This window comes from Chiloscyllium plagiosum, unplaced genomic scaffold (assembly GCF_037043375.1).
Source record: "Chiloscyllium plagiosum isolate Xiang-an unplaced genomic scaffold, Cpla_swu_hap1 HiC_scaffold_24, whole genome shotgun sequence".
In the NCBI taxonomy this organism is placed as follows: domain Eukaryota; kingdom Metazoa; phylum Chordata; class Chondrichthyes; order Orectolobiformes; family Hemiscylliidae; genus Chiloscyllium; species Chiloscyllium plagiosum.
Genome location: NW_028270162.1, coordinates 54,394,815 through 54,416,841, shown reverse-complemented (window position 1 = coordinate 54,416,841; position 22,027 = coordinate 54,394,815). Strand labels below are relative to the sequence as shown.

The 22,027-nt window shown below is 40.3% G+C and overlaps 1 protein-coding gene across 1 annotated transcript in view; it reads left to right on the top strand.

The window, feature by feature from the left end:
• gcn1 (GCN1 activator of EIF2AK4) overlaps positions 1-22,027 on the top strand; it is a 128,449-nt gene that overhangs the window by 21,997 nt on the left and 84,425 nt on the right. The window contains exons 7-16 of the mRNA XM_043716089.2: positions 537-671; positions 1,780-1,848; positions 3,221-3,329; positions 5,664-5,738; positions 6,006-6,134; positions 7,749-7,799; positions 12,758-12,856; positions 14,762-14,935; positions 17,550-17,702; positions 19,052-19,144. Coding sequence (XP_043572024.1) covers positions 537-671; positions 1,780-1,848; positions 3,221-3,329; positions 5,664-5,738; positions 6,006-6,134; positions 7,749-7,799; positions 12,758-12,856; positions 14,762-14,935; positions 17,550-17,702; positions 19,052-19,144 — 1,087 coding nt within the window. The remainder of the gene's footprint in view (positions 1-536; positions 672-1,779; positions 1,849-3,220; positions 3,330-5,663; positions 5,739-6,005; positions 6,135-7,748; positions 7,800-12,757; positions 12,857-14,761; positions 14,936-17,549; positions 17,703-19,051; positions 19,145-22,027) is intronic.

The following is a 22,027-nucleotide window of genomic DNA, read 5'->3' as shown; positions in this document are numbered from 1 at the left end:
TTGATAGTTACATTTGAAGTTCAGTTTTCACTTAGATAATTTTCTCCAATTATGGAAAAGAACACTGACTTGCAATTAGATAGCATCCTTCACAAGCTCAGGATTTTTCAAAGCAATTCACTGTCAATGATAATAATAAATGACATATACAGTTCTTCAGGCAGCACAGAAAAACAAGACCTGCAGGTTTCTGTGCACAAGTTGTTGAAGATAGAAAAGTAGGTTAGGAAAATGATTAAATAATGTTTTTGGGATTCTTTCAAAAGATGGCAGCCATATGAGGAAAACTATCTCTCATTTATAAGCCAGCTGCATCATCTAGTGCCTGGAACCAGTCACCCTGTATGAGATTCAATTCTAAAATGAGTCTAACAAAATCTGACTGTGCTAATGGATGTGCAATGCTCTGGTTTACTTAGTCCCAGTCTCAAATATCTGTACAAGGGAGAGCATTCTTGAGCACTACAGATCCATTGTGCGGCTTGTCAGTCTGGTGCCTGATCCATTTTACCTTTATCTTCTACTTCTCTTCACAGAACCCAGATCTTGCACAGCAGTATTTGGCAACAACAGTGAGTCTGGAACCAAACCCACTCCATTTAGCAATGCTAGGAGTTTTAGTGCAGTACTGTACAGATCAGAAAGATATCGCCACCATCAACAAGCATAAGGTATTTAACATATCTTTGCTTTCCAGATTTTTAGAGAACTTTGTACTGTAATGTTTTGGATCAAATGGTTCTGCATAATGGAACCATTTTAATCATAGCTTACCCCTTATTAATAATGACTTAATCCTGCTGAACCAATGTGGGCAGAGAGGTCTCAACAGGAATACAAGCAGAACGTGTTAAAAACATGTCTGAAGAAGTTATATTTGACAGAAAACACTAACTCTTTTCCTCAGCTGCTGCAGGTTACCTGAACATTTATAGTACTTTTTGTTTAGGATTTCCAGTATCTGCAGTATTTTGCTTTGATTTTAGGAACTTAAATGGATTTGAAGAGATTTCAATGATTGAGAGCTTTATAGGAACTGTAGAGCTCTGATTCTTCAGCTGATAATCAGTTAATTCTCAATTGACTTATCCCTTAATTCCATTAGCTTGATTTTTTAAACTTTTAATCAATTTCACTTTAGTTTTCCTTTGGCACTCAAATAGATTTGGAGAGGAAAGAGTTCTAGACGTCCACTTGCTTTGTCTGAAGGAGTGCTTCATGACATTATTTCTGAATGAACAAGCTTGAACCTTTAAGTTAATGCACCATGCTCCAGAGGAAATGCTTTCTCTCAATCCACCATGCCAATTTAAGAAACATTTATTGTAAATACCTCAATTAGATCATCTCTTAATATTCTGTGTTCAAGGGAGTGCAAGCTAGTGGTTGCACCTGGCCATCCTTAAATATCCATTCAGCTGCAGCATCATTCTGGTACATCTGAGCTGTAGTTTTCCCTAAGCTACACTGCATCCTGAAAATCAAATCACAGACTGCATTCAAATGGCCCTCTTATGTCCAAGCATTTGTGGCCTGTCAAAAATTTGGCCAGTGCACTTAAGGAAATTGCCTGTACGTTGTTGCCTTCAAGGCCGGTATGTCATCTAGCACAGCGTGATGCAACCGATGTGTCCCAAGGCATTTTGAACTTGAAGGGATACCATTGTACTGGTGCCACAGGTTCATCTTGTCTACACTGAGATAATTTCCAAATGATCGATGCATTATTTGATTTTCCTGGACAAAGGCTGACCACTTCTCCTCTTAACTGTTTTACAGAATCAGATGTTAGATCTCTACATGAAGACGGTGCTGATGAGCAAAACCAAACCTCCAAAATATCTTCTGGTGAGCAGCAATTTAAAGTCACTTAGAAAGTTTACAAGAATTTAAATAGAATGAGCGCATGGTTTCTTTAATCATTTTTAAGAATTGTGTCTTTTTATTTTGTGCTTGTTTTAAAAGAAAAACTGTGGACTGGTTCTTAGCAACTGAGCAGTTTGGAACTGGGACCAAGTTACAGAGAAAGCAAAGTGTTCAGTTCTTCCCCTGCTCAGGAGCGGCCTCTCTGTTCTCTGCAGACAAAACTTACTGTAAACCCAAAGAAAACTGGTTATTTTTCCTGCAACAATTGTTTTAAGTTGTGACTTTTGACTGATAAGTCAGAGACATTTTAGATGTGGACTGTTCACTTTTTGTCTCTTACCAATAAGTGAAAGCATCTACAGAAGGACTATTGAAACAACATGTTATCCAGCAGAAGAATCATAAGGATCATTTCAACATCAGAACTTGGGAACAAAGACTATTGAACTGTCTTTCCAGTTTATCTCCTCTGACCAATAATCAATTTTTCCTGTGGTTTTGCCTGTGTCTGTAAGGTGGAGTTTTAATTGCTCGTGTTAAATGCTAACAGCTTCTAGTGCGTAGAATGTGTACAGTGTGGAAACAGTCCCTTCGGCCCAACAAGTCCAGATTGACCCTCCACACAGTAACCCACTCAGACCCATTCCCCTACCCTATGTTTTAGCCCCGACAAATGCACCTAACCTGCACATCCCTGAACACTGTGGGCAATTCAGCTTGGCCAATTTACCTAACCTGCAAATCTTTGGATTGTGGGAGGAAACTGGAACACCCAGAGGAAACCCATGCAGGCACTGGGAGAATGTACAAACTCCACACACAGTTGCCCAAGGCTGGAATCGTAGCCAGGTTCCTGGTGTTGTGAGGCAGCAGTGCTAGCCACTGTGCCGCCCACCTTATAGCTGTTTACCCCAGCTAATTACTTTCATTAAATAGTAATTCTTGTTTACTTCACTTTGTATCGGTCTGGGTCTGAAAGTCAAGTAAATAGGGGATCTTTACATATTTTATAACAATTTTTACTTTTGTGATGACTCAGGAATGCCCGGATTCAGCTTCCGGAACACTATCTCAATGAGTCATTACACCATTCTCTGCCGTTCAGTTGTCCATTTAGGGTCTCTGTAGATACATTGGTTGAAACTGCTGCTCTGGTCACATAACAAAAGTAGAATCTTTCTACTTATTAGAAAGCCTTCACTGAGTCCGTTTGGGAATAGGATTAATTCCAAGGAATTCAATGTGGTGCTAGTTAAAATGTGGCCACATAACATAATGAAAGAAATATAGATTTTGTCTCATTTAATACTCAAATAATGAATGCTGGAGGTGCTTTCCTGTTTTGCTTTCACAGGAACGCTGTGAACCACTGCTTCGCCATGTGTCCCATGAAGAGTTCAAGAGCTCTCTGCTCCCTACAATGCATAAATCTATCCTGCGTAGCCCAGAGAATGTAATCGAAAGTAAGTGAGGTGCAAGTTGACCTGCATTGTTGATATTTTATGTTTCCAATCTTTCTCTTCTCTAGCTATAGTTATTGAGTATAATCAGTCCTCTGGTATCTCAGAAACTTTACTAGACCAGCCATGCAAATACTGGCTACAAGATCAGGTTGCAAGCTGGAAATTCAGTGAGTGTAATTCATCTGACTTGCTAAACTCTGGCCGTGTCTACAAAGCACAAGTCAGAAATGATCACCATTTGCCTGAATCACTGGAGTTCCAACTGCATCGAAGAATTTTGACACCATTCAAGAAAAAATGTATACTTGGCTGGCACCCAACCCACCAACTTCAACATTCAGTCTCTGGCGCCAGTGTATGGTGTGAACCATCTACAACATGCACTGCAGCAAATCATGAATAGCATGCCTCTAAATCTATAACCGTTACCATCTAAAAGGCTGAAAACGGACACATCAAGATACCACTGTCTGAAAGATTCCATGCAGAGGTCACACACTATAAAGTGGAAGTAGAATATGAGAGAAAGCGAGCTGGTAATATGTTTCAACAATTAAATGGAGAAAGAGTAATTAAAACTAGTATTGATCCTGTAGCGAGCAAGTCCAGGCGACTGATATTGCAAAAACCAGGAAATCACGGAGGCTTTGAACAGATAATCTGTGTCTGTCTTCACTGAGGAAATTTCCTAAAAACATTAGAAAATCAAATGCTGAAAGAGTGGTTGGAATTTAAAATAATTGCCAGCACCAGGAATAAGGAGGTGGGAAGTATTAAGACCTAAAGCTGACAAGTTCCCAAGATTTGAATGGCCTGCACTGAAGGATCTCAAAAGAAATGCCGACAGACGTTGTATTGACATTGGTTATAATCTTTCAGAATTCCTTGGATTTTATAATTGTTTCATCAAATTGAGAAGTTGTGAACACAACACCATTATTTAAGGAAAGAGAGAGAGGCAGAAAGCTAGGCTATGTTAGCCTAGCATCAGTCATGGATAAATTGCAGGAATCCATTTTAAGGGGGTTATAGCAGGATGCATTAAAGTCCTGCTGTATGCAGGGCATGCATTTCTGGCAAATGCCGCAATGAATGGTTTTCACAAACAGCAAACATCACCCTCTGTGCTTGTGCACACTTCTACTTCATGAATTTCTTCACCTATCCAAAGTTTAAAAGAGGAAAGATTAGATTCTCACTTGGCAAAAGAGGTGTACAGTAAGTATTACATGAATAAGCAAATTCATGAAGGACATACATGCAAATGAGGACTTTACTGTATTTAGAGAATCATCGTGAGATTTGGAAGAGTCAATATTGTTCTATGGAAGGAAAACCATTAATTTTGGGAAGTGGGTTTAAGAGGTCTACGAGAATTGCCTGGAAGTTCTGCGAATGGTGGTAGTGGTCAACATTGCTTCATTGGCTGTGATGCCTGAGGCTTTGACTCGACTGCTGATTTACTTCAAGCTGCATCCCTGAGTAGGCTTTGGACCTGCTAGAAAAAGCACTAAGTAAATTTGTGGAAACACCACAATAGTTTTGGGCAAACAGCTCCGGTCTCCATGGTTCTGGCATCCGATCCCATTCTTGTAAGAAGTTGTGCAGCAATGTGGGGAGGGCAAAATTGGGGATTGAAAATTTTAAATTTAAGCACATTCCGTATGCATTAGGATTGGAGTTGAATAATTGGCTGCGCCCCGTATCAAAATATGCCATTACATCCATGGAAGATAGCTAAATTGGCATAGACCAGGAGTTAAAATTTCACATGTTGTTTGAAGTCATGCAGTGTCGTGATGTTTTAAGTAAACCCTGATAACGTAACAATCATGGCTGTGTTAATTGCACACTCCCCAGTGGTCAGAAGATTGTGAACCAAAACTCTAGACTGATCTTCCAACGTAGTACCAAGGGGATGTTGTGTTGTCGGATATTCCTTCTTTCAGAAATGTTAATGCTATGATGCTCCCTTATGATGATGCACAAAACCCCAAGGTATTATTTACTAAAGGTTAATCAGGATGTGTTCCCTGCTGTCTTGGCTCATATGTATCCTTCAGATATCACTTAATTAACAAAAACAGAGTATCTATTTGTGATCGCAATTTGTTTACCAGGAGCTTGCTGTACGTAAATTGCTGTTGTCTTTCATACATCATCACAATGTACTTTAAGTGTGAAACACTTTGGGACATCCTGCAGTTGTGAAAGGTGGTATATAAATGCAAGTCTTTCTTTCACTTCTCCGCTGTTGTTGAAACTACTGCTGAGGGAAGTGATGGATTGAATTTTCCTTTGTTTGGCAATCACTGATTGACTTTTTTTTCACAGCGGTCTCCTACCTATTATCTTCAGTAACCCTTGACCTTAGCCAGTATGCAGTGGACATTGCCAAAGGCCTTGCAAGTAAGTGTGAAATAGAGAGCTATGTAATGAGTTGTCCTCTCTTATAATAATAAATGAAAAAAAATGCAACATTTGTTAAATTTAATTGTGATCTGTTTGTAATTATTTTGTATATTTCTGGGTCATTGTCCAGATATTTTTTAAATCATAGAGAAGGGATAAATTAATTAGACAAGCTTTTTCTTAAAAATTATAGAATTGGATTGTTGCAGGAAATTGTTTCAATTTGATTATCCCAGGTTTACTACTTTCTTTTCTGTACCACAGGCCAACTGAAGTCTAACAATGCGCAACTGATGGACGAGGCTGTGATAGCTTTACGCAACTTAACCCATCAATGCAGTGATCAGACGGCTGCTGAATCTCTTGTCAGACATCTCTTTGCCATTCTTGGGGGTACGTCTTATGGAACAGAAATCCAGGAAATTTTGTATGTGTGTGCATTTTTATCTAGGAGTATGTGCCTGACAAGGGAAGTAACGCTTGTGCTATTTATGTCACATTTGTCCTTTCTCATTCATTTTAATGTAAGACTAATTTTGGCTGTCTAATTTGACATGATAGTTAGGTGCTGCTGTAATAGCACAAAATTCCTTGCACCATTTATTGCCGCAAAAGGATCATGTGATAATGGTGCTCTCAACTTAACGTGCCTAAGGGCTCAGGTCCAGCTGAATTCTTTTCCAGTAAGATTTTCTGGCCTTACTGCTTCCGGGCTTGGGTTGTCATTCACCTTATGTCTGTTGCTATCTGTGTTTTTTTTCCTCAGTTTTATCCCTTGCTGCCTTTTGTCTTCCAACACTGTACAAGACTTTCAATCCTGATTCTCAATTCTGCCTATATCTTTCACCATTTACTTTCTTAAACATCCAAATCTGTGGTACTTTATTTTATCATATGTTTCATCAAACTCATTTCTAGTTCACTTTTTGATTCCTGCCATTTTCAAACCCAGTCACCACCTTGTTTTTGCAAGTCCTGTTCTTGTTTTATTTTAAACTGTCATGCAGTTTCCCATGGTCTCTCTTTTTTAAATGCAAGTTGCTCGTTTTTGCCTTTTTTTTTTGCCCTCCCATTTCTTTCCTTTAGTCTCTACTTATTCTGCATTTTTGAAGACCTTTTCCTTTCTTCTTTTTACTATAATATTTCTTGTCTACTATTCCTTCTAATGTTGTCTTTGATATTTTGACTCCAGTATGCGGGTTATTTCACTGTTTTCTGCACACTAACACCATTTTAAAATTTTGTACATCCCCAATTTATCATTACTCCAATACTCTTGCAATTTTTCTTTTAAACCAACTTCAACTACGGCTGCCCCTCCACTTCATGACCATACACAACATGCAGAGCCATATCATTCCACCCTCAGTATTTTCCCTAACGCGGCCCTGATAATTCCTCACTTTCTCAATGCACTTCATTACATAACTTCTTATTCCAAGTTGTCTGTGCCCATGAAGTATATTATGTTACCAGTGGTAATGAATGTCACTGTGTATCTACTTGTGTACAAAATGTATCCTGTGTTTGCAGGTAGTGAAAGAAGAATTTTTTGGATAGAGTATTTCCAGATACCTTCAGATTTCTATTCTGTGTGAGGGCATTTGGTGAGAAACTTGTAATTCGGCACTCAGAGAAGACACACAAGCATTCTATATCTTGAATGTATGATGTAACAACTGGGTGAGATCATGACTGCGCCTCAGGTGGATGTGAAAGATTCTAATGTAATATGTGGAGAGGAGCAAGAGAATTATTTTGGTGTCTTGACTACAATCACAAACAGTTTGCATGTTCATTCATCGCATTGCTGGCTGTGGTATTGTTTGTACAATTGGCTGCTGCATTTTCTGACATTAGAGCCATGACTACATTTCAAAAATAGTTTATTCTTCACTAATTACCTTGGGCCTCTGGGTTGTTAAATGCCTTCTATAAATGCATATTTATTGAACGGATTCTTGGTAATGGCTGCTAACTTCTCACTGTCATTTATGTTTCCTCTAGGTTCTGAGGGCAAGCTGACTGCTGTATCACAGAAGATAAGTGTGCTGTCAGGTTGGTGATTTAAATCACTTGAAATAAAATTGAAGAAAACCAGAAACCTGTTCATACAGTTTCTAGTAATTGTAGAAGAAAATGGACATATTGCTGAGACGTTGTTTCCTGAATTGGAGTGTTTTTGTGCATAACTACATAGAAGTCAAATAGAGTAGTTCAAAATTCTGTTGCACTGAGAGTACAGAGCAAATTTTTATCCAAGGTTCTTTCACAAATTAGTTTGAGTTCAACTTACCTCTGCAGGCAATGCTTTCTGTCAACACCAAGGAGGCGCTAATGTGAATGCTGTGGTGTACCTTTCGAAGTCTCAGCCTGCTGAGTACTAATAATGAAATGCTGGCAAATCTGTCAGTAACCTGAATCGTTAGTTTAGTTTTAAGATGTTATTCTTCCTGTTAACATTTTGTAAAAACTCTGCATATTTTATTTAAGCCTTTTGTTTAATTGTTATATTGTTTTAGAAATCATTATGAGCACTTGAGAAAGAGGGAGGAGATGATGTAGTGGTCTTGTTTCTCGTAACCCAGAAAGCCAGGTAATGCTCTGTGGATCAGGGTTCAGCAGGTGGTGTAATTTGAATTCTAAAGCAAATCTGGGATTAAAAGTCTAATGATGACCATGGAACCATTGTCAATCCATCTAGTTTACTTAATGTCTTTTAGGGAAGGAAACTTGTCGTCGTTACCTGTCCTGAATGTGACTTCAGGTTCATAGCAATATGGTTGATCTTCACTGTCCTCTGAAATGGCCTAGAATCCAGCACTAAAAAGTCTCAACAACAGACAGATCACCTGGCATTGTCCCAGTACCAGAAACAACAATAGCAAATTCAGCCTTGTCAACTCTGCAAAGTCCTCCTCACCTGGGGACTAATGTCAAAATTGTAGCTATCTCGCACACTGACATCATCATACTATACAATTGTACCTTTTAGGTAAGGAGAAAGTGAGGTCTGCAGATGCTGGAGATCAAAGTTGAAACTTTATTGCTGGAACAGCACAGCAGGTCAGGCAGCATCCAGGGAACAGGAGATTCGACGTTTCGGGCACAGGCCCTTCTTTTCCTGAAGAAGGGCCTGTGCCCGAAACGTCGAATCTCCTGTTCCCTGGATGCTGCCTGACCTGCTGTGCTGTTCCAGCAATAAAGTTTCAACTCTACCTTTTAGGTAATACTTGTGACAGCATCACCACCACCATCCCTGGGCATGTCCTGTCCCATCAGTAGGACGAGCCATCAGAGGTGATGGCACAGTGGTATAAAGTGGGAAGGAGTTGGGAGTCCTCAATGAGTCCTCAGGTGAAATATGAGCAAGGAATCTTCTTGCTGATTTCCCTCCACCCTGGATGATATTTATGTTGAACATTATTTGGAGGAGGAAATGAAGGTTCCAAAGGCATACATCCATACTCTGGATGGAGGCTACATCACCAGGCATGACTTAGCAGCATTACTTTTGACCAAACTGGTTGAGTTCTAAAAGACATGGCTGCTGAACTAGGTCTGTAGCAGGCAGTGAAGGAACCAACACGAGAGGGAGAAAACTATTACTTGACCTCATCCTCCCCAGTCTACCTGCCACAAGTGTATCTGTATCAGTAGGAGTTATTACTGCACAGATCTTGTGAAGACTAAGTTCAGTCTTCACACAGTGGCTGTTGTCCATCATGTATAGCACTACCACTGCTAAATGGGATAGACTTCAATCAGATCCAGCAATTCAAGACTGGGCATCCATGAGATGCTGTGGGCCATCATCAGTAGAATTGTATTCAATCACAATTTGTAACATGATGCGTAGCATATCTCACATTCTGCCATTGCCATCAACATGGGATTATCCCTAGTTCAATGTAGCGTGCAGAAGGACAGGCCAGGTGAAGTTGCAACTCGACAATTTGCATACCAAGCAGCATAAGCAGTAAATGATAGACATGGTTGAGCAATTCCACAACCGACCAATTAGATCAGAACAAAAAACAAATTGCTGGAAAAGCTCAATTGGTCTGATAGCATCGATGGAGAGAAATCAAAGTTGACATTTCAGGTCAAGTGACCCTTCCTCAGAATCGAAGCTCTGCAATCTTGAAGCTCTGCAGGATGGAGATGGGCATTTAAATAACTCACTGGAGGAAGAGGCTGCATAAATTTCCCCACCTTCAATGCTGGGGGAACCCAGCATGTCAGTGCAAAAGAAAAGGCATCCATCTTCAGCCTGAAATGCTGAGTGAATCTTGGCCTCCTCCAGAAATCAATAGCATCACAGATGTAGGACTATCACTCCATGTGAAATCAAGAAATGATTAAAGATATTGACAACAGGAAAGGCCTTGGGCCTTGATATCATTCTGACAAAATGCTACTGAAGACTTGTGCTCCAAAATTTGTCACACCCCTAGCCAAGTTGTTCCAGTACATAAGACCATAAGACATAGGAGCGGAAGTAAGGCCATTCGGCCTATCGAATCCACTCCGCTATTCAATCATGGCTGATGGGCATTTCAACTCCACTTACCCGCATTCTCCCCGTAGCCCTTAATTCCTTGTGACATCAAGAATTTATCAATTTCTGCCTTGAAGACATTTAGTGTCCCAGCCTCCACTGCACTCTGTGGCAATGAATTCCACAGGCCCACCACTCTCTGGCTGAAGAAATGTCTCCGCATTTCTGTTCTGAATTTACCCCCTCTAATTCTAAGGCTCTGTCCACGGGTCCTAGTCTCCTCACCTAACGGAAACAATTTCCTAGCATCCACCCTTTCCAAGCCATGTATTATCTTGTAAGTTTCTATTAGATCTCCCCTTAATCTTCTCAACTCCAATGAATACAATCCCAGGATCCTCAGCCGTTCCTCGTATGTTAGACCTACCATTCCAGGGATCATCCGTGTGAATCTCCGCTGGACACGCTCCAGTGCCAGTACAGCTGCAGCAGTGGCGACATCTCGGCGATGCAGATAATTATTCACACAAAGCAGAGCAAATCCAACCAGGCCAACTATCACCCCATCAGTCCCCTCTCAGTCATAAGTAAAGTGATGGAACTGGATGGCAACAGTGCTATAAAACATCACTTACTGAACAATAATCTATTCACTGACAGTTTACTTCACTCCTGACCCCATTCCAGCTTTGGTCCAAAGCAGTAAAAGAGCTGAACTCCAGAGGTGGGGTCAAGGCTACGGAGGTGGCATGGTGGCTCAGTGGTTAGCACTGCTGCCTCACAGCACCACGGACTCTGGTTCGATTCCAGCCTCGGGCGACTATGCAAACTCCACACAGACATTCTCCCTGTGTGTGTGGATTTCTTCTGATTTCCTCCCACAGTCCAAAGATGTGCAGGTCAGGTGAATTGGCTATGCTAAATTGCCCATGGTGTTCAGGAACGTGTAGGTTATGTGCCTTAGTTGGGGGGAAATGTAGAATAATAGGGATGGGGAATGGGTCTGGGTGGGATACTCTTCAGAGGGTCACTGTGGACTTGTTGGGCTGAAGGGCCTCTTCCCACACTGTAGGGATACTATGATTCTAAGGCCAGATTTGACTATGTGTGACAACAAAGAGTCCTAGCAAAATTGGAATCCGTGAGAATTAGTGAGGAAGCTCTTTCTGGGTTTGAATCATACTGAGCTCAAAGGAAGCTGGTTGTTGTTGTTGGAAGCCATTTTCCTCAGATCCAGAACATCTCAGTAGGGAGTTCCTCAGGGTGTCCTAGTCTCAACCATCTTCAGCTACTCCATCAATAACCTTCCCTTCATCATAAGATCAGAATGGGGATGGTCGCACATGATTGCACACTGTTCAGGACCATTCATGACCCTCAAGTACTGAAGCAGTCCAGATTCAAATGCAATAAGACCTGGGCAAAATTTAGGCTTGGCTGTCATATGGCAAGTAATATTTGTGCACACAATGCTGGGTATTGGCCACCTGCAACAAATATTCTAATCATTGATCCTTGACATTCAGTGGCATTGCCTTTGCTGAATTCACCCACTATCAACATCCTGGATACTGCATTGACCAGAAACTGAACTGGACTCACCATATAAATATTGGCTGCAAGAGCAGGTCATAGTGTAGGATCCCTGCAGCGAATAACTTACTCTTGAATTCCAACACCTATCCATCATCTAAGGCATAAATCAGGAATGTGATGGAATTCTCCTTTGCTTGGATAAGTGCAAGAAATTTGACACCATCTATAGCAAAGCAGCCCAGTTAATTGGCACCATGTGCACACTTAATTCCCTCCACTGCTGATGCTCAGTGGTAGCAACCATTACAAGATGTAATGCAGAAATTTACCAAAGTTTCTTTGAGAGCTCCTTCCCAACACCCCCCCTGCTTCCATCTGATGGTCAAGGACAGCAGATGCATTGGAAACCACCACCTGTATGTTCCCTCCAAGCCGCTTAATGTTCTGGTTTGGAAATATAAAACCGTTCTTTCAGTATCACTGGATCAAAATTCGGGAACTCCCTCCCTAATAATATGTTGTGTGTGCGCACGCACTCGCACACACGCACATGGACTGCAGTGGTTCAAGAAAGCAGCTCACTGCCACCTCCTTAGAGTATTTCAGGATGGGCAGTAAATGCTGGTTCAGCCTCTGAAGCTCACACGCACATGAAGGTATACACTTATAAATAAAATTGTCTGATCCAAAGAGCCTTTATAATGTAAATGCTGCTGTCAGCTGAGATCTCCCTGCCTTTGTACATGGACTTCCAGTATCCCCTGTTGCAACCCATAGTTGCTTTTGAATCTCTTAACATTTTTTTCAGAATAATATGCTCAGTAGTAGAGGCCTTAACATATGGGATGTTGAATATAAAGGCAGCAGATATTGTGCTCTTAACAAATATTTTGTCTAAAAATGTATTTTAGGTGTTGTATTATTCCATGTATTGTCAGAATGTAGAGTTGTGTTCATAAAACGTTGTTCTTTTGCACAGGCATTGGAAGCTGCAGTCACCATACAGTCGGTGGTATTTCGAGTCAAACCCTGAGTGGTACAGTCGCTGAACTTTTCATCCCCTTCCTGCAACAAGAAGGTGAGTGGCTTCAGTTCTCTAAATCTCAAATGCTGTTATAAATTTGGCAAAATAATTTTTGCATCCTTTTTACTTGCAAGAACAGTTTGGGATAAAAGAATACCTCAGCTCACCCCTCTGTCCTAAAACTAGCAGCTCGGAGTCCAACTTAAGTTTGAATGCATCAGTATTTTCCTCCATTCTTATCTGTTGCATATTATTCCGTAGTGTGTTGCTTATTATTTCATATACAGAGGAACCTCGATTATCTGAAGGACACAGGTGGGGAATATTTCGTTCCGTTGCTCAAATTCCGGATAATCAAATGCTGGATACCATAGTTTAGCCAAGCATCAGCACCTTGAAATCTTGCCAGATATTCCGATATTTGGTTAATCGAGGTTCCTCTGTTATTACTTTCTTGCCCAATGATCTGCTTGAGGTGCTTGAGCTGAAAAATGGAGAGGCTGAATAGAAAGAGAAATTATTCCTTCTGTAATAAGAACCCCTGAACTATAGGTCACCTTTATAATTATAGCCAGGCTGTTCAGGAGTAAAATCAGCAAACACTCCACATCAGGAGTACTGGATATGTCAGGAGAAGAACTCACTCTCCCAAAGTGAGGTTGAGGCTGGTGGTTTGGGAGAAACCACTGAAAATCTCAAAAATGAGGTTTTTGTTGGATTAGATTATTGAGGAGTATGTAGATCAATCATGGTCAAACCGTGTAATGGAAGAAGCTTGAGAGACTGAATAGAAACAGGTGGCTATGTTTTTTTACATTTCTTCCTCAATAATTTAAAGTTATTTCCTGTGGTGCTATGCATTTGACTTCCAAACAATGTTCTATTTTTATCTGGGTGATGAATCATGTCATTATCTGAAGTACTTTGGTTTGATTGTGATTCTTTAGATTTTGTGGCTAGTGGCTTGTTTAATTATTCCCAACAGTTCCTCACCTTGTAATTTGGGGTGAATTATGTTTTTATTCTTTTGACACTGTACAATCCACATGTGTCCTTTCTGCGGTGTGATGTGACCAACATTAAGCTGAATGCTTTGTATGTGTGATTTTGCAATGCATTGATCATAAATGTGTTGGCTAAGAACTTTCTCCACAAAAGAAATCTGCAGATAATCATAATCCACGCTCCTTATCACATGCAGCATTAGAACATGAAGGTATTTGTAGTAAATAGTCAACTCTTGAGGCATGCGCTTGTACTGTAGTTTGCCCTACTGTGAAGATAGGATTGGGGCTTGAAAGAAACTAGAAGTAAAGGGAGAGAATCCAATATGGACAACAAAGTGCCCAGTGGTATTGGTACAGAAGAATTCATAAAATATTCCTGTTGACGAAGTTATATTTCTCTGCAAACCAAAAGAGTCAAAGAAACGATAAAGCATCAAACAATATATTTTCAATTCTAAACATAATGTGATTACATTTCTTGGTTTGTGTCTCTCTCTAGTGACCATTCTGCGTAAGCATACATTGCTGCTGTAGTTGTCATGTCATGTATCTTGGGTTTCATCAGTGGAGCAGCGTAGAATTCAAAAAATATATTTAAGATCCTCTCTGTCTGTCTGCCATGCTTTTCTACTGCCTTGACTTATTGAAAAGGGATTTTTTTTTAAATGGAAGACTCCACTCTAACTCCCTTGGGTGACTGACGCGTGAGAAGCAAGTAGGATAGGAGTGTGATTTCAAACTGAAAAATGTTTAGGGCTGATGTCAGGAATCTCGTCTTGAATATTTTAAAATTTAGAATGGGTATTTTTATTGGATAGTGAAGTTCAAAGCCTTGGAGTCATTTCAGGAATGTTGAATAGACTTTGCAGCTGTTGTAGATTTTCTAAGTGTAGGACAGTCTATCTAATGTATCTGAGCTTATATTTACAACATGGTCTATGTTTTCCTGAAGTTCATGAGGGCACTTTGCTTCATGCCATCTCCATCCTTGCACTCTGGTGCAGCAAGTTCACAACTGAGATTCCCAAGAAACTGATAGAATGGTTCAAGAAGGCTTTCACTCTGAAAACCTCAACGTCTGCCATCAGACACGCTTACCTGCAATGTATGCTAGTCTCATTCCGTGGTGAGTATAGTTGCATAAAAAAATCTTTTTGTTTGCATCTGTTGGTGCCACTTGATATCTCCTGATAATGTGATGGTTGGAAATCCTTTTCTGGGTTCAGTAGTCGAGTCTAAAGTGATTTTGTGCTCAACAATTATATTGTCTGTATGGTCTTTATAATCTTTGGCATAGCCTGCAGTGCCAGCATTTGCTGCCCTTCACAAATTGCCATTGAACTAAGTCATTTGCTTGGTCATTTCAGAAAGCAGTTAAGAGTCAGTCACATTGCTGTGGGTATGGAGTTTCCTTTCCTAAGTGACATTAAAGGACTTGATGGATTTTTATTTTACAGCAAGTAATGATGTGCTACCCTCTGTACAGTTGCTTGTGGCTGTAGAAATTGTTCTCTATTTTCACATCAGCAAGCACTAAGGAGGACGTTATAAACTCGATCCTCTTGCCTGAACCAGAACCTGACAGCACTTAATGAGGCTCTGAGCTTAAATACACTTAACTGAGATACACTGCCAAGTAATAGCATGGAGAGCCCTGCAGAATCTGGAAACAAGTCCCGAAAACCAGGCTTCAGTGACCAGAGTGGACCAATGACCCAATCCCCTTCTGGATGAGAATTATAGCTTCCTTAGCTCCATCTGAAATGTGGAGAGATGGTGACTAGTAGTAATAATACTGGACTGGTAATCGAGAGGCCCAGGCTAATGCCCCACGGGCATGGGTTCAAATTCTACCACGCCAGTTGCTGGAATTTAAATTTGAGTAGTAAAGTCTCAAAGGCTAGTGGTCATATTGATGACCATAGAACTTGTGGGCAAACAAACCTATCTGGCAATCTTTACTATGTGACTCCAGGTCCACGGCACTGTGGTTGACTCTTAACTGCCCCCTAAAATGGCCCAACAGGTAGTTAAGTTCAAGAACTTTTATGGATGAACAGAAATGCTGACCTTGCTAGTGATGCCCAAAAAATCTCTATTTAATGCGGCACAAATGGTGCAGGTTGCTGTAACACTGCTTCCCAAATCGCTCAATTGTGTGAATTTGGTACAGGTTTTAACATGTTAAGGTGGAATATAGAATCTCAGGCTTTCCACTGACCCTCCAGACAGAACACATCACTCTGTACGTTTTTTAAAAATACTGACCTATAGTTGAAACACAGGTTACTGTACTCATTAATGAGCAGTTATCAATTTCATAACTTGGAACTTTAATGAACTTTCTAACTTAAAATAGCATTTGTTCCTATCTCTTGTTGCCCTAATAGTTGTATGCATTTTTGTTTGCAGCTTTATTACATTTGTATAACATCTTTTTCGACCTTTTATCAATATCCACTGAAATACTTTTGAAACATAGCCAATGTTCTAGCCGATGTGTGCACCCTAAACATTCAGACAGCAAAGTGAAATTTCCAAGCTGTTTTTGTAATGTAGATTAAGGAATAAATATTGATTAGGATACCAGGACTAACAATCCTGCTGTTCAAAATAGTGTTCTGTAGGCATTAATATCCACTTGTGAAAGAAGTAGGGCCTTTGTTTAACATCTTACATAAAATATGACAGCACCATCCATGCCGCCCTCCTCATGCTACATTGAAGCCTCGATTTTAATATCAAAACTTGGAGTGGGACCTGAATCTGACAATCGTTGAGAAGCAAGCGAGAGTGCTGCCAACTGAGCCATTATAGGCATGCAACTTGAGTTTCTTGCTAAGCTACTGAAAGGGAAGTGTCAAGTAACATTAATGTGGGTGTGGTATATGTCAGACCAGGTATGAATGGCAGGTCTTGTTCCAAGTTCATTTTTATGACAAGCCTAAAACATTAAAAGTACTTTTTCCTTTTGATTTCTAGGTTTGTAAACTGAATTTAAGTCCTTAAGGATTTTTATGTTCATTTTCTGTGTTACTATTTTAGGACTCTGAATTACTAATCAAGTAAATAACAATTATGCCCTCTCTTAAAAGTGAAAAAGATATCAAGATTGCCAAGTACTTTACTCCTGCAAAAATGTGATGGAAGAAACTATCACAGTTGGATAGGCCTCTTGCCTTAAGCTGGCATTGTTTAGCATTTTATAAAAATGTTGGTGCATAATCTTCAATGTAGCCATATTATTATATGGATAACAAATTATTCACCAAACCTTTTTGTTTGCTGTTTCAATCTTTCTTACTGCACTCAAGTGTGCACAATGATGCTACACTTAATATTCCTCTGGCCTATGAAGTGATAATGATTATTTAGTTACATCAAAATCTTTGGAAGACATTGATTTTCACATGTTGGTGCAAATATGGGAAGAAGGAATCAACAGCCTTTCAAAGACACCAAGTTCCTAGAGATTTGTTCTCAATGGGGTAACACCTGTTTTGTTTGAGCATAACAATTCAACTTCATTTAAAAGTTGAAGTCACAAAGATGTGCATGGTTTAGTAATATTTCTCATTATGGTGCATTTCTGTGTGTGCCTTCTGTTGGTTTGGATTGTTTTCTTAAACATGTTTTGTTATTTTCACTGATCTCCTGCACGGTCTGATAGTTCTTTAAAAAATAAAATAAGCAACTGCATTCTCATTCACGGTTGAGTGATAATTTTTCCACCCAATCAGGTGACACTTTACTTCAAGCGTTAGAACTATTGCCGCTGTTCCTGCAGACTGTCGAAAAGGTGCCCTCACAGAGTACCCAAATTCCCATTGTAGCAGAAGGTGTTGCAGCTGCTGTTCTGATCTGCAGACTATCTTTGGTGGACACAACAGTTGGTAAGAAGATTCCTCATCTTTGGCACCACAAGAACTGAATTTAGCATTCTAGTCTTTTTCTGTACAGGTTGGTTTATTTTGGGTACAATTCATATTGAACAAAGAATTTACATTTATGTAGCAATTTCACAGCTCCACAATGTTCCAAAATGATTTAGAGCTGAAAATGTGTTGCTGGAAAAGCGCAGCAGGTCAGGCAGCATCCAAGGCAGCTTCAGGAAAGATTCCTGAAGAAGGGCTTATGCCCGAAACGTCGATTCTCCTGTTCCCTGGATGCTGCCTGACCTGCTGCGCTTTTCCAGCAACACATTTTCAGCTCTGATCTCCAGCATCTGCAGTCCTCACTTTCTCCTCCAAAATGATTTAGTCAATATTATTTTTTTGAAGTGTAGTCACTGTTTAAATGTAGAGATACACAGCATCTTTCAGAAACAGAACAGATAGAAATCAATTTGTATGATGTTGGTTGAACCATAAATGTTGACCAGAGCATTGGCAGAGTTCCCAGAGCATTGACCAGAGCATTGGCAGTTCCCATGCTTTTCTTCACGTTGTGCTGCAGATTTTAGATGCATATTTCCAAGAGAGTAGTTGCAGCCTCCCTTTAATTCTGCAATGATGAAGAGTCAAGTTCCTGGGTTGACATTTGTGTACCCCACTAACTTAGAAGGAAATTAAAGTTATGCAGTCAACACAGTCAAGACAAGCAGAGAATTACTGTTGATAAAAGCTGGAGGAGCTTTATGAAACCTGGAGTATCAGAGTCCCACATTCTGTGGATTCATGTAAACCTTTGTCAGTCTGGTGTGATCTGTAGGTTTGGTTTGGGATGATTGACTGACTAAACCAAAAGAGATAAAAGAACACACACTTCTGATTGTTTTCTAGAAAACAACAAGTTATGCAGAGATTGCTTGTCATGCAATATCCCTGAACACAATGTGTCTTAATTGTCTTGACTACCCCTCTGCTACTTTCAGAAAAGGTGGGAGTGGAATCCATTGATGTGACTACATATGTTTGGTCTTTTGTGCAACAACTGTGTTTGTGTCACCACCTCAGGAGTTTTTTTTGTTCAGTAGCATGTCCACTTCTGTTTCTGTAACACACTTAAGTGCCCATAATGGTCAAAGAATCAACGATCAAGCAAAGAGAGAAGATTAACACTGGGGCTACTGAAACCAAATTTTATTGTAAAATAGAAAAGGGACCTTAACAATCCACTCCACTGGATGTTGGGTATCTTTAAATCAGCACTTCATTTGTCAGGATAATGTAATTGAAGACAATTGTAGAAGGATATCGCTTTAAGTTGGAAGTTATTTATGCTGTTTTAACTTTACTTCCAGAGTCCAAGCTGACAACTTTCTGGCCGTTAGTTCTAGATGAGAAGAAACAATTTTTTGCCTCTGAAAAGTTCCTTTCCCTTGCTTCTGAGGATGGTGAGTGCCTGTAATTTATGATGAGCAATGTTTAGTTACTTGCACTGTCCTGTTAGTTCTGAACAGTATTAACATTTTTCTGTTTGTGCCAATTAAATGTGAGTCGTCAGATACACCATGGTAGCATCTCCTCAGTATCCATTGTGATGCCACAATGGAACCAACATGTGTTCAAGTGAATTGAGAAGAGCTGTACCCATCCCCCCCTCTCTCTTTCTCTCTGTCTGAATCCAGCAAAATGGCAAATTGCAAAACTACTCAGATACGCTAGTTGAAAGACAGCTGCAGAAACTATAACTTAATATAACAGGGTGGTTTTGCACAGCACAACATATTTCTTAGTTATGAAGGAGCCATATTCATATTTCTTTTTAACCAGCAGTCCAAACACATGAAAATAACAATAACAACTTGCATTTGTATTGTTGCAAATCATACTGAGTTAATTGATAGTGTCACCACACAGGGATACAGTTTATTACTGGGAGATTGCCTGTGTAATCAGGATGAAATAGTTTGCATGCCATTTTAAAAACTTGTAGAGTTGTCATGCAATCAAATTGTTTTATTTATGGGTAGGTTGGGGATTAATGGAGTGTTGAAGTTCTTGTAACTGGCTGACATTAAGTAAGAATTGGAAGGTGTTGTTGAACTTCTGCAAGAGTAGAAACTGGTAAATATAGGAGCGTATGTTCAAACTAACACTGAATATTATAATAGTCCCAACAGTTTAACATAAAATCATTCAAAGCTATTCTAATAGGCATGTTGAGGGAGTATCGCTTCTATAAAAGTAATTTAGTTAGAGAACTAATGAGTTAAAAAAGTGTTTTTTACCTGATTTGCTGTCTTTGAGAATGTCACATCAACCAGGCACTCTTCGACCTTTCGACTTCCAAAACATATGTCCATATGATGTTTCTGATCAAGTAAAAAACTACAGTGCATTTAGGGTAGACAGTGAATTTGAGACTAGAAAATAAATCACTACGGTATGATGACTGAAATCAGTGATGAGAAATGTAATGAAACTAATGGCAGGTAACGGGCAAACTCTCAATGGGCAACTCATACAAGGTGCACACTAGGTATTTAACAGATAGTATCCACATTTGGCCCATATTGGAGCTCATAAGCTCCTGCAGCTTTAATCTAGAAACACTATGTTAATTTACAAGGAATTAATTGTGAGCATTCCTTTTCAGAAAAATTTAAATCTGTTTTCAACTCCTTGCAGCTCCTATCTTCCCTTTGAGACCTTTCTTTGTACCCCTTTTGATTCCCCTGTTTTGACTGCCTCAAACAACATAATGAGGTAAACCTTTGTTCAATGGTATAAGTAATGTGCAATTTGAAGTACGCCAAAGTACTCTCTGAAATTAGAGCCCAAGCATATAAATGAAACATACAAATGTGTGAATTAAGAGCAGGCCATTTAGCCCCTCATCCCTACTCTGCCATTCAAAAAGATCAGGGCTGAATTCTGCCTACCCGGATAATCTTTGAACTCTTGCTTTACAAGAATCTTTGTATTTTTGCCTTAAAATTGTTCAAGGACTCTACCTCCACTATCTTTTCGCCTAATCTGTGATTTTTAAGCAGTGATTCCCATAGTTTGTGAGAAGATTTGTAGCTCGGGTGCTCGTTGTTGTGGTTCTGTTCGCCGAGCTGGGAATTTGTGTTGCAGACGTTTCGTCCCCTGTCTAGGTGACATCCTCAGTGCTTGGGAGCCTCCTGTGAAGCGCTTCTGTGATCTTTCCTCCGGCATTTGTAGTGGTTTGAATCTGCCGCTTCCGGTTGTCAGTTCCAGCTGTCCGTTGCAGTGGTCGGTATATTGGGTCCAGGTCGATGTGCTTATTGATTGAATCTGTGGATCCACTCATCCACAGATTCAATCAATGAGCACATCGACCTGGACCCAATATACCGACAGCTGGAACTGACAACCAGAAGCGGCAGATTCAAACCACTATAAATGCCGGAGGAAAGATCACAGAAGCGCGTCACAGGAGGCTCCCAAGCACTGAGGATGTCACCTAGACAGGGGACGAAACGTCTGCAACACAAATTCCCAGCTCGGTGACAGAACCACAACAGTGGTTCCAAGTTCACCAAGAGAAAACATCCTCTCCACAGCTACCCTGTCAAGACCTCTAGGATTAGATTAGATTCCCTACAGTGTGGAAACATGCCATTCGGCCCAACAAGTCCACACCGACCCTCCAAAGAGCAACCCACCCCCCTCTGAATAATGCACCTAACACTACAGGCAATTTAGCATGGCCAATTCACCTGACTTGCACTTCTTTAGAACATAAAACATTACAGCGCAGTACAGGCCCTTAGGCCCTCGATGTTGCGCCGACCTGTCATACCAATCTAAAGCCCATCTAACCTACACTATTCCATGTACGTCCATATGCCTGTCCAATGACGACTTAAATGTACTTAAAAGTTGGCGAATCTACTACCATTGCAGCCAAAGCATTCCATACTCTTACTACTCTGTGAGTAAATAAACTACCTCTGACATCTGTCTTATATCTATGACCCCACAATTTAAAACTATGCTCCCTCGTGCTCGCCATCACCATACTTTGAAAAAGGCTCTCCATGTCCACCCTGGACTGTGGGAGGAAACCAGAGGACCCTGAGGAAACCCACACAGACACGGGGACAATGTGCAAACTCCACACAGACAGTCACCCAAGGTTGAAATTGAACCTGGGACCCTGTTGCTGTGAGGCAGCAGTACTAACCACTGAGCTGCTGTGCCAATCTTGTATGTTTCCATGAATTTGTACCTTACTCTTCTGAATGCCACTCGATACAGGCCCAGCCTGTCTAACCTTTTTTCCCATAAACCAACAAACCCATTCCAAG